We start from the raw sequence: 13654 nt of genomic DNA, 5'->3' as shown, positions 1-13654 counted from the left end.
GGGTTTATTCAAAGACCGTAACAATTAATTATAATTTAACACACCAGAATGAATTAAGTACCAATCAAAATCAAAAGGACAAACTACACAAAATATCGATATAACAATTCATCAATAATTGAAACCGACATTGTTTTATTTTGTTTATATGGTATAAGAGGAACTAAGTTTTGTTTTTGCTTCAAATAGATTCAAGTTACATTACATTTTTATTGTTTGTATCAACAGGTACTTAGGCGGAAATCCACTGGACTGCTCAAAATGTGAACTAAAAAAGTTCAAGGAATTTCTGCGAAATTTGAATGTGTTCACTGCTTCGTGTAACAACAAACCGCTCATTGATCATAACTTCACCAACTGCAAAGGTAGTATATCTAATACAGCTTATTTTTGAAATAAAAACAAAGAAAAAATGTCACTGTAGAATGAAAACAAAGATATGCAGCATGAAGCTATGTTTGTCAAACAAATAAATATGGCAACCCTGAAAGGCCCCACATGATTCCGCTTCAGCAAGTGAAAAGTCCTTATATCCACACAGGTAAATTCTCTACAGTTTTTACATCTTTATTTTACAGTCTTCTGCTCTGCAAAACCCGCACATGAAAAAGTTAACCGGATATCTTATAAAGTTAATCAGATATCTAACCAAATTAATCAGATATCTAACCGAGTTGATAAGATATCTTATAAAGTTAATCAGATGTATAAAGTTAATCAGATATATTATAAAGTTAATCAGATATCTTAAAAAGTTAATCAGATATCTTAAAAAGTTAATCAGATGTCTTTTAAAGTTAATCAGATATCATATAATGTTAATCAGATATCTTAAAAAGTTAAATCGATATCTTATACAGTTAATCAGATATCTTATAAAGTTAATCAAATATCGTTTTAAATAAAGATAGCTAAATTAAATGAATAAGATATTTAACAGTAAGGTATCTTTTAAATCAAATATGATATCTATTTAAACCATAAATAAAAATATTCTTATAAATTAATTAGATGTTATTCAAGTGATACGATATCTTATTTATTAATTTTTTAGTCTGATCAAATGTTATAATGCAATTACATTTTTATTTTTATTTTAAACAAATATATGAATATATAAACTTGAGAATGGAAATGGGGAATGTGCCAAAGAGACAACAACCCGACCATAGAGCAGACAACAGCAGAAGGTCACCAACAGGTCTGCAATGCAACTAGAAATTCTCGCACCCGGAGGCGTCCTTCAGTTGCCCTGTAAACAAATAAATACTGGTTTAAGTTTAAACGATTTTTAAAATTGTATATCAATTGATTACTATTGAAACTTTGAACTTCCTTAATATACTAGTATTGTGCAAATTATGCCTCTTAGAGGAAGATGAAAAGATTCTTTTAAATGACGTACAGGTGTATTTAAAGTATTCGACAATTCAAGACAAGCTGTGTTTTAAAAAAAGTTGATTTCAAATAAGTTTTTTTGGGCTTTGTTGGATATATAAACTGTAATTTCTGATAGTTTGTTCATGTGGTATACATGTTTCAGATATAAATGATTGTCTGCCAAATCCATGCAAGCACGGCGCTACATGTAATGATAAAGTGAACGATTACAGATGCACGTGTGCCCCAGGTTACAAAGGAAAGAACTGTGAAATAGGTATGATGTCAGATTAAACTCAAAATGTCTAAAAGGTCAATATTTTACTTTCAGGTTTTGAAATCTGTTTTCTTCAAAAAATAATGAACTACAAAAGAAAATAAACTAAGGGGACAATAAAATCCGAATGTGGAATACCTTGCGCAAAAATTTTAACGAATTTTAAAATTGTATATCAATTGACTACTATTGAAACTTCAAACTCCCTTGATATACTAGTATTGTGCAAGATTATGCCTCTCAGATGATTGCTCGGTGAAAAGTAATTTTTTTCAATGACGTACAGGTCGCTTTTAAGTATTCGAGAATTGAAGCACGGCGCTACATGTAAGGATAAAGTGAGCGATTACTACAGCTGCTCGTATCCCCCAGGTTACAAAGGAAAGAACTGTGAAATAGGTATGGTGTCAGATGAAAACGTAAATGTCGTTATGAAAAGATATTATCCAAGTGTAGTAAATCTATTTTTCTAAACACACATAATGAATAAAAAGCAGATGATACTTAAGGGGATCCAAAAGGAACATTTTATAGACAAAGGTAAACGCTTTTGCCTTTTATACTTACACAGAGAGTTATTTCTTCAGGCAAACGATATTGATTTGTTATCCTTTTCGTTTCAGATATAGATAATTGTCTTCTACATCAATGCAAGAACGGTGCCACATGTAAAGATAAAGTTAATGGCTACGTGTGTATCTGTCAAATTGGTTACACAGGACAGCACTGCGATACAGGTATATGCATGGTGTTTGTTTTGCTATAATCGCTACATAATCTAAATATTTGGGACGTTAATATTTTTTAATTTTGACAAATACTTTTTTATTCGAGATCGACATATTCGAAAAATCTTTATAATAATTAATGGTATTAGAGTGTATTAAAACCAAAATGACCTCCAATATAACCAAATTTTAAAGATGAGTCGGACAGTTCAAGACGGAGATATGTTACCTTTCTAAGAATAATGTAAATGTAAACATTATTACCATGAAATAAATAGACCTCTTTGAAACTATGCTATAAAAATTTCAATACTTTTGTTTGTGTTTAGTGGACAGTACATGGTATATTATTGAACCTCCAAAAGTTTGAGTATCTTGTGAGACATTTTTATTCCTGATGACCTTTTTATCAGGAATCACATTATATGAACTTCAGGTCGATTTTAATTATTTAAGAATTTCGAACTTGTGTTGTTCTGAAAAATAGACTACGAACCAGTACTCAGCTTTATATGTTTAAAACAATAATATTTAAAATATTCAGTCAAACCTGTATTAAGAGACTACTCAAGGGAGAAGGCAAACGTGGTCTCTTAATACATGTGGTCTTTGAAAAAAGGTTCCCAAATTTAACGCATTTATTTGCATTATAACGTTTGAACGTACTAGTGCAAGTAAACAATAATGTATTGGTATCGTATGTATATCCACTATGACTAATTATGAGAACTTTCATTATGTAATTAAATTTATTCCTTGCCTTTTTGTATTTTTCTTTTAAATTGTTCTGACTTTATACATCACAATACAGGATTTTTGTTACATTATGTTCAACTTGAGTCATGTGAAAATAACCCAGGGTGCAGCTAGAGCTCTCACATAAGCTTTAAGATTGTACATAAATTGCCTCATTGTCATGATTATGCAATGAAGTATATTATTTATAAATTCATGAATGCGTTTTTTTGTTCAACTAAAACTGTAATTTTCTAAACTGCAGATCAATTGACAACTATTGGAACTCTAAACTCCTTTAGAATATTGTGCAATATCATACCTCCTGACTGATATTCTGTTATGAGTGTCTTTGATATGACGAACAGGTCGATTGTTAAAGATTCCAGAAGAGGAACAAACATTATTTTTTTTTAAGGTTTGATCACAAAATAAGCGTTTAACTTTGTTGTATAGTTATAAACTGTATTTTTTTTTACTTTTAGACATGTGGTATATATATTTCAGATATAAATGATTGTCTGCCAAATCCATGTAAGCACGGCGCTACATGTAATGATAAAGTGAACGATTACAGCTGCACGTGTCCCCCAGGTTACAAGGGAAAGAACTGTGAAATAGGTATGGTGTCAGATTAAACTCAAAATGTCTAAAAGGTCAATATTTTACTTTTAGTCTTTGTAATTGGTTTTCTTTGAAAAAGAATGAAATACAAAAGAAAATAGACTTGGTGGACAATAAAACCTATAATTGGAATTCATTTTTTTACAATGTGCAAAAGTTTAAACGATTTTTAAAATTGTATATCAATTGACTACTAATAAAACTTCAAACTCCCTTGATATACTAGTACTGTGCAAGATTATGCCTCTCAGATGATTGCTCGGTGAAAAGTTTTTTTTTAAATGACGTACAGGTCGCTTTTAAGTATTCAAGAATTGAAAACGTGCCTTGTTTTAAAAATAGTTAAAAACAATAAGTATTTGGCTTTGTTGAATTATTATAAACTGTGATTTCTGATAGTTTGTTCACGTGGAATACTGATTTCAGATATAGATGAATGTCTGTCAAATCCATGCAAGCACGGCGCTACATGTAATGATAAAGTGAATGATTACAGATGCACGTGTCCCCCAGGTTACAAAGGAAAGAATTGTGAAATAGGTATGATGTCAGATTAAGTTCAAAATGTCTTCATGTCAATATTAGACTTTTAGTCTTGGAAAACTGTTTTCTTCGAATATAATTATTATTACATTAACTTAGACAAATATTATCCGTTTATTACAGATATCAACGAATGTAAACCAAACCCTTGTAAACACGGAGCATCATGCATGAATGAAGTGAATGGTTACACGTGTGTCTGCGAACCAGGTTACGAAGGGAAGAACTGTGAAACAGGTAATATCATTATCAAGATTGGCTTTTCCAACAATTGATTCATCAAGTGCATTTGATCATCAACAATCTTCCAATTAATAGTATTTTCTATAACAGAAAAATCACTGGTACATAATCCGTTATTCAGAGAAAAAACATAATTTTTTTTAACGAACTATAATGAATAAAACATTCGGTCGTCACTCATTAGTAAAATTGAGATTAATTCTGTCAAATAGACTACGAACCAGTACTCAGCTTTATATGTTTAAAACAATAATATTTAAAATATTCAGTCAAACCTGTTTTAAGAGACTACTCAAGGGAGAAGGCAAAAGTGGTCTCTTAATACATGTGGTATTTGAAAAAAGGTTCCTCAATTTAACGCATTTATTTGCATTATAACGTTTGAACGTACTAGTGCAAGTAAACAATAATGTATTGGTATCGTATGTATATCCACTATGACTACTTATGAGAACTTTCATTATGTAATTAAATTTATTCCTTGCCTTTTTGTATTTTCTTTTAAATTGTTCTGACTTTATACATCAAAATACAGGATTTTTGTTACATTATGTTCAACTTGAGTCATGTGAAAATAACCCAGGGTGCAGCTAGAGCTCTCACATAAGCTTTAAGATTTTACATAAATTGCCTCATTGTCATGATTATGCAATGAAGTATATTATTTATAAATTCATGAATGCGTTTTTTTGTTCAACTAAAACTGTAATTTTCTAAACTGCTGATCAATTGACAACTATTGGAACTCAAAACTCCTTTAAAATATTGTGCAATATCATACCTCCCGACTGATATTTCTGTCATGAGTGTCTTTGATATGACGAACAGGTCGATTGTTAAAGATTTCAGAAGAGGAACAAGCATTATTTTTTTTCAAAGTTTGATCACAAATAAGCGTTTAACTTTTTTGTATAGTTATAAACTGTATTTTTTTAACTTTTAGACATGTGGTATATATATTTCAGATATAAATGAATGTCTGCCAAATCCATGCAAGCACGGCGCTACATGTAATGATAAAGTGAACGATTACAGCTGCACGTGTCCCCCAGGTTACAAGGGAAAGAACTGTGAAATAGGTATGGTGTCAGATTAAACTGAAAATGCCTCAATGTCAATATTTTACTTTTAGTCTTTGTAATTGGTTTTTTTTGAAAAAGAATGAAATACAAAAGAAAATAGACTTGGTGGACAATAAAACCTATAATTGGAATTCATTTTTTTACCATGTGCAAAAGTTTAAACGATTTTTAAAATTGTATATCAATTGACTACTAATGAAACTTCAAACTCCCTTGATATACTAGTATTGTGCAAGATTATGCCTCTCAGATGATTGCTCGGTGAAAAGTTTTTTTGTTAAATGACGTACAGGTCGATTTTAAGTATTCAAGAATTTAAGACGTGCCTTGTTTTAAAAATAGTTAAAAACAATAAGTATTTGGCTTTGTTGAATTATTATAAACTGTGATTTCTGATAGTTTGTTCGCGTGGAATACTAATTTCAGATATAAATGAATGTCTGCCAAATCCATGCAAGCACGGCGCTACATGTAATGATAAAGTGAATGATTACAGCTGCACGTGTGCCCCAGGTTACAAGGGAAAGAACTGTGAAATAGGTATGATGTCAAATTAAGTTCAAAATGTCTTAATGTCAATATTTGACTTTTAGTGATGTAACCAAGGAAAATAAACAAAATGACAATAATACATAAATAACATCAGACTACTAGCTGTTTACTGCCATGCCAGCTCCGGACCTCAATTAAACTGATTAAAAATTATTTCTTCATCATATGAATATCAGGCACAATTCTCCCTGTAAGTGGATTAGTATCATACTATCATAACATATATGAGAAGAACATAACCCGTGTCATGCCAACAACTGGTTTATTAATAATAAATGTGTTTAGTTCCGATGCAAAGACCCTAAAAGTGAATCAATATTAACGCCAAAATATGCAATCTTTAATGACCTGACAACAGTATCGTAACTATATCCCTTCTTCATTAGTCTATTTAAAGGTTTTGTTAGCTTCTGAGGTGAATACTGACATTTTTGTGCTTTATAAAGAATATTTCCATAAAATATTGGATGGGAAATACCTGAACGTATAAGAAGTCTTCATGTTGAGCTATATTTACGAATGATGATAAAATTTAGTAAATGTTTTGACTAGTTTGTGATATCGAAAACCCTGATGTAATAATTTTTCAGTAATACATAAATTTCTCTCGTTAAAATCTTAAACATTGTTACATACACGAGCAAATCGTACAAGTTGAGATATGTAAACACCGTAAGATGGTGACAAGGGAACGTCACCATCTAAAAATGGATAATTAACGATAGGAAATGAGAAATCATCTCTTTTATCATAAATTTTAGTATTAAGCTTTCCGTAAATGATATATATATCAAGATCGAAGAAAAGGCAGTGGTCATTGTTTGTATTAGCCTTATTTAAAGTAAGTTCAACAGGATAAATTTCTTTATTATACATACTGAAGTCGTCATTGCTGAGAGCTAAAATATCATCCAAATATCTAAAAGTATTATTAAATGTGTGTATCAGATGTTGTTTCGATGGGTCTTTGCTGATTTTTGTCATAAATTGTAACTCATAGCAATACAATATATACATGTATGTATATACACACTAAATAAGGTATCTAATAAACTGAAAAAGATAAAATTGAGAATTGAAATGGGGAATGTGTCAAAGAGACAACAACCCAACCAAATAACAGGAAACCACTGAGGGCAACCAATGGGTCTGCATCGCATCGAGAAAATCTTGCTTCCAGAAGGCGGGTTTCAGCTGGTCCCTTAACAATAATGTGTACTAGTTTAATCAAAATGGAGGTCACACTAAACTCCAAAACATATGATTGAACTAAAATTTAAAAAAAAAACATAACAAAGGCCAGAGGCTCCGGGCTTTGGGCAGGCGCAAAAATGCATCAAAGATTGCATATTTGTTAATAAATATTGATTCACTCATAGGGTCATTACATTGGAAATAAACAAATTTATTCTAAAACCAGTTGTTGGCATGATACGGGTTATGTTCTTCTCATATATTTTATGATGGTATGATACTAAACCCCTAACGGGAGAGATTTGCTTGATTCTTATATGATGAAAACATAATCTTTAAATCAGTTTAATGTGGTCTGAAGCTGGCATGCAATTAACTGCTAGTAGTCCTTTGTTAATTTATGTGTCATCGTCCTTTTGCTTAGTTTCTTTTGTTACTTATTCTGACATCGGACTCGGACTTCTTTAAACTGAGTTTTACTGTGCTTATTGTTGTGTGTGTGTGTTTATTTTTCATTGGCTAGAGGTATAGGGGAGGGTTGAAATCTCACAAAACATGTAAGGTATCTGTTAAACCAATGATATTTCTTATAAATGAAAGATAGGCAAAATATACCAAAGGGACATTCAAACTCGTAAGTCGAAAATAAATTGACAACGCCATAATTAAAAAAGAAACAAAACAAACAACAGTACATTAAACACAGCAAAAAAATAAATAAAGACTGAGCAACACGAAACCCCCTATAAACTGTGGTGATCCCAGGTGCTCCAAAAGGGCTAGCAGATCATGCTCCACATGTGGCACCCGTCATGTTGCTCATGTTAGTACACACCCGGTAATAATTCTTATTCGGTATGTCACATTTGGAAAAAGGGAACGGGATTGTAGTTCCGACATTTCAAACATATCCCCTATCATCTGTGAAACGGATAGTCCATAACGGTGAACCAACTCGTGATAAAAGACGACATCTAATAAACTAATATCTTATCTTATGAATATACTAAGATATCTTATGAATATACTAAGATATCTTTTAGATAAAATAGGATATCTTATAGAAAAAACAGGACTTCTTATAGATAAAACAGGATATCGTATTAATAAAATAAGATATATTATAGACAAAATAAGATATCTTGTAGATAAAACAAGATATTTTATTGGCGAGATAATATATCGTATATAGTGTTTCCCTCAGTTTTAGTTTGTAACCCGGATTTGTTTTTTTCTCAATCGATTTATGAATTTCGGACAGCGGTATACTACTGTTGCCTATATAGATATGATAAGATAACATGATATATCAAATTATTTATCTTCTAAAGTATACAGTATATTTTGAATTTATATAGTTAGAAATTAATAAGATATGTACTGTACATGTTTTTTACAATTTTTCACAAAAAATAATAACTTGGAAACAACAAGTTTAAACACGCCAGAAATTCTACCTTAACGTGATATTAACTTGTTTCCAAGTTATGATTTTTTGTGAAAAATTGTGTCCTTATATAGAGCGCATTTTTTTATACATTCCTGTGCGGTATCAATTACTTATTGTCCTAATCTTTTTGAATTTAGATATGTCTTTTTGCTCAAACTTTCATTCAAGTGAATACGATTTTTACTCGCTATTAATAATAAATTGATCATTTTACTGTTATATTTGTCAAATGCCTTATCGTCTAACGATTTATTATACATTATACACTAGATCATTACTGCTTTGCTAATCTGAGGAATGTTAACGGTAATGTCTGGATATTGAATGATAAGAAAACACTTGCTGGACGTTATTCATATATATTATGCAGAACAATAATCAAAGATTTAGTAATCAATAGTAAGCATACTGAAATCCAGTTAAAGATTTCATTGGATAGTGGACATGGCCCTTAATGGGATGATTCCAAACTTTTGTCGCCATAAATATTAAATCGAAAATAGCAAAGTAAAATACAGATTACAATCAAATTGTTTAATAATATGTTTTTATTCCTTTGTAGGTATAATAAATACAGAAGTTATAATTGTTATTTCGTGTGGATCTGGCTTTTTTCTTGCTCTCGTTTGCGGTGTTGTTTGCTTTGTTATACATAGGAAATGTAAAAAAGCAAACATTACCCGAAATGTAGAAATTGACCGAAATACAGATAACCGTGCAGCCCTGGAAAACCGTAATGTTGAAATGAGCCGACATATTTCGACGGAAAGAGGGGGTGATCACGAATACGCAGATATTAACGAGCTTGAAATGTCAGATTTCGTCGCATCACCATCCGAACAACCTGCTCTTTCTGATGATGATAACTCAAGCGAGTCATCAAATGGAATTCGATTAATAAGCGATGGTTATCTAAATCCATACCAGGCATTGCTACCTGCACCGCAGCATCCAGAAAACATTCATGAGGAGTCTAATGAAAACAGTGATACATTAGAAGAGAATAGGACCTATACAAATTTATATGAACCTTTGGAATCTAATAGACGAGAGGAATCCCATATATATGCCAGATGCATCAGTGAACAGTCATTAGAAATCAAAGATGAACCCATCTAAAAACAAATGTAAAGTGTTATTTTCATTTTCGATATCAACTGGTCGGCACAACTGGTGGAGACTATTAGTCCCCTGTGTCCTTCGCCTCATAAGACAAGCTTAGGTACTGCTGTATTGTATGTCATTCTCTTTTGATAAATTTCGGAATAATTAAGATGTATGGTTCAAACTCCACCTAGTGAAGTTGTCCTTAGATGAATGTAGATATTAATTTTAGGTCCTTTCTCATCATAGAGCTCAAAGTGATCAGGTACAGTTGTTCCGGGAACACAGTTATCGTCCTTTGATTTTCGTTGTCTACTAATAGAGTCCTTAATGTGGACAGTGTATAACGTGCAAATTGTTTTTCACATACCTTCCAAATTTATTCATTTATATTTTATGTATAAAAAAAATAGTAAGTAGGGAGTGAACTTACTTGTCTAACAAAATTGGAGGATACATTTTTACGTAAAAAAGTGTTTTGGTCCAGTTTGAAAAGGTCAAAAATAGGTATGCCTGAAGCTGTCAAACTGAATTACAAACCCCCTTAACAAAGAATTGTTCATATTTTGAGTTAGAGCCGATAGACTGTTCGACAATGTTAATTAATTTGTCCATAAAGTAGTAGACTACACTGTAAAAAAATCTTTTTAGGATAGAGCACGTATGATTTTTTTAATTTGCGCTTTTTGTCTAAAAGAAATGCACTACGAAATAATAACTGTGTTTTCAACCCACAAATAATCCCTTTATTGTCACCTTTTTTGGCTTTGGTCATTTTTCATGAAGTTTAATCAAGCAACTAGCTTCTGATGCATATCATAACTTTTATTGTGTTAATCTAGAAAACAGAAATCGAAACTGGTCGCGTAAAGTAGAACGTAAAAAGATTAAAACATAAACATGCACTTCATGTCATTCAATATTCTCCTACACATTTTGTATGTTAATTATGGCCTGTTGGTACAATTTGTAATGCTTTTTGTTATTTAATGTTTACTTATTTAGTTTATATCTCGTCTCATTATTTTTAATATATACCAGCTTTGATACGTGTTTGTTATGACTATAAATTTTCACTTCTGTTCCCGTGCCATGAACAACAAAATTATTTATTTTTATTATTATTGTTCTCCATACCAGTATACCTTACAACAGAATTATTTTCATTTACCTGTGGAAATTAATCTCTTTGGCGTCATTTTGTTCAAGGTTAAAGGTTTTCTTTCTGAAATGGTTTAACATCTTATTTTATTGATTTTGTATTTGCATTGTATCATAGATCAAATGTATTTATGTTCAATTGTGTTTATATGTCTTTTGATTGAGTTAAGACATTTCAATTGATATTTTATATTGTGTCTTTCTATCTTGTGATGTTACACTATTGTTTCAGATAAGGATGAAGCTTGTTACCTATTAAAACGTCTAAACTCGCTGCACCTGTCCGAAGTCAGGAACCGGATGTTTAGTAGTTGTCGTTTGTTGATGTGGTTCATAAGTGTTTCTCGTTTTTCGTTTTTTATATAGATTAGACCGATGGTTTTCCCGTTTTGAATGGTTTTACACTAGTCATTTTGGGGGCCCTTTATAGCTTGCTGTTCGGTGTGAGAAAAGGCTCTATGTTGAAGACCGTACTTTGACCTATAATGGTTTACTTTTACAGATTGTGACTTGTCTCATTGGCACTCATGCCACATCTTCTAATATCTATCAGAATGTCAATTAATTTGAATTTTTATAAGTTTTTCAAATAATTGCATACAGCTGTATCTAAACAATCTAGTGCGTATTTATGTAATCATGGTCAGATATGTATTGTATGGAAGTTTATCACACATTGATTTTTGTTTGTTCTGTTTATTAGTATAAATGATAAGGCAAATAGTATGTAATACGTTTTTAAATATAATTCAACATTTCTATTAATTGACGATGGCAAAGCTGCAATTAAATACCAAAATTTGCGATATGACAACTGTACGTGTTAACGTTTTTTTAACATTGCCATATAAGCGGGAGGTTTGGCTAGCCATAAAACCGAGTTTAGACCAATCATTTTTCTTATATTGTCCTGTACCAAGTCATGAATATGACAGTTGTTATCAGACAGCTCGTTTCTTTGGATGTCGGCCTTTGCATTTGTTGTAGTTTAGTGTTTCTGTTGTTCCATTGTTTTCCTCTTATAGTTGATGTGTTTTCTATGTTTTTAGTTTTTCACCCGGATTTGTTGTTACTTAAACATCAGTCCACCCCATAGAAAACTTAAGATTAAGAAACACGAACCAATCTCGATGTCGACAAGAAATCATATATCAATGAGGATCAACAGTTATTGCTGTATTAGTGGCAAGCATTATTATTATTCCTTTGTTGTCAGAATAGCAGACATGTGGGGTTAGTTTTACATGTTGTATAGAACATTCAATTTTGTAAAACAAACTGCTGTTAGTTGCTTTCAACAGATATGTTTTATTTATGTCTAGAGTGTATACTAACCTTGTTTGTCAATGAAAATGCTCTATTCTGTTCAGAGTCCTGTCATTACCGTTAACGACTCCTTTTATATTATGTTGTAAAATGCATCTAGTAGTGTATTTGTATATTGTTCTATATTTCCATTCAATTTTCGATTGATACATTGTGTACTTACATAATATCTAGGTGTAATACCACCATTATTTTTCCCTTTTAGTCTATGTTAAATTTGCAATTTTTAAAAAAATTAGCAGAATCTATCTTTGTTTCAAATAAAGAACTACTGGGTATCAGTAACTTTTTATCCTGTCCAGTACTACAGATAAAATTTCACATAACATTTCATCTTATATAAGATAAAAATCAGCACGTGTAGTACATCAATCAAATGTCCATACCTTCCTTTCATGTTTACAATCTTTAGTGACCATGTAACTTCAATTTTTCAAACTATTTTATTGAAACACCGAATAAAAAAAAACTGAACCACCCAAGATATATGTTTAGGACTCAGATTTTTTTTTACTGCAATGAAATGTAGGATTAATTTCATACAGCTCTCAAATTCAAGGGAATATTTTTTCTACCCCTTTTCGTATGCAACCAGATGTGACGTACTATGATTTGGTGGTATTACACCTCTATGGAAAGATTTTGTATAAATTTGTATATAAAAAAGCAATTGCTGTATATTTTTTTCCTTTTTTTTTTTGTCTACTTTGTACATTTATTTACTCTTTATTATTATTAATCAATTATTCAATTTTTTTGTTTTATATACCAAACCCCTTAAAATCATAGTCAGGTGGTGATGTACAGGAATTATAAAAGCCTGACTACTGAAAAAAAAACTATAAAAAAAAATAACAAAAATAACAAAATTATAAATATGGATGGATTTTGTTTGTAATTATAATAAATTTTGCTTACTGATATTCGTTAGTTATTATTTACCCTGATTGCTGCTCTCGTCAATGGAAAACATGCTGACCGTGTTGGAAAGATATAAAAGTAATATATTAAGATATTTTAGGCAGTTGTCAGCTTCAGTATAAAATCATTTTAAAATATGAGTTAACTTACCTGCTTATTCATAGGTGGCAATCCCCAACAAGTCCATTGTAAGTTTTTCTATGATGATACGGTGAAGTGGTTCTATTTGTACAAGGTCAGTTTGTATCAATATTCTATGGAATAAAATAATTAATTAAGTGGGACTTTCAATACGCATGTCGAAGAAAAAACTGAAAACGCCATGGAAAAAACG

General features: G+C 31.0%; 1 protein-coding gene across 1 annotated transcript; it reads left to right on the top strand.

Annotated features, from left to right (window-relative positions):
• Nucleotides 1-498: 498 nt before the first annotated feature.
• Nucleotides 499-13318, top strand: LOC143048829 (uncharacterized). The gene is made up of 6 exons (XM_076222698.1): nucleotides 499-541; nucleotides 1544-1657; nucleotides 2281-2394; nucleotides 5496-5609; nucleotides 6039-6152; nucleotides 9371-13318. The coding sequence occupies exons 1-6, from the start codon at nucleotides 499-501 to the stop codon at nucleotides 9925-9927; spliced, it is 1056 nt and encodes a 351-aa protein (XP_076078813.1). The 3' UTR covers nucleotides 9928-13318.
• Nucleotides 13319-13654: the final 336 nt, after the last annotated feature.

This window comes from Mytilus galloprovincialis, chromosome 10, assembly GCF_965363235.1.
Source record: "Mytilus galloprovincialis chromosome 10, xbMytGall1.hap1.1, whole genome shotgun sequence".
Taxonomy (NCBI): domain Eukaryota; kingdom Metazoa; phylum Mollusca; class Bivalvia; order Mytilida; family Mytilidae; genus Mytilus; species Mytilus galloprovincialis.
This window is presented reverse-complemented; position numbering and strand designations above follow the sequence as displayed.

Excerpts from the sequence above, each read along its gene's own strand:
- LOC143048829 (XM_076222698.1), top strand. The coding sequence starts at position 499 with ATGATTCCGCTTCAGCAAGTGAAAAGTCCTTATATCCACACAG. Across the intron at positions 5,610-6,038 it reads GGGAAAGAACTGTGAAATAG|ATATAAATGAATGTCTGCCA; the intron begins GTATGGTGTCAG and ends TACTAATTTCAG. Across the intron at positions 6,153-9,370 it reads GGGAAAGAACTGTGAAATAG|GTATAATAAATACAGAAGTT; the intron begins GTATGATGTCAA and ends ATTCCTTTGTAG.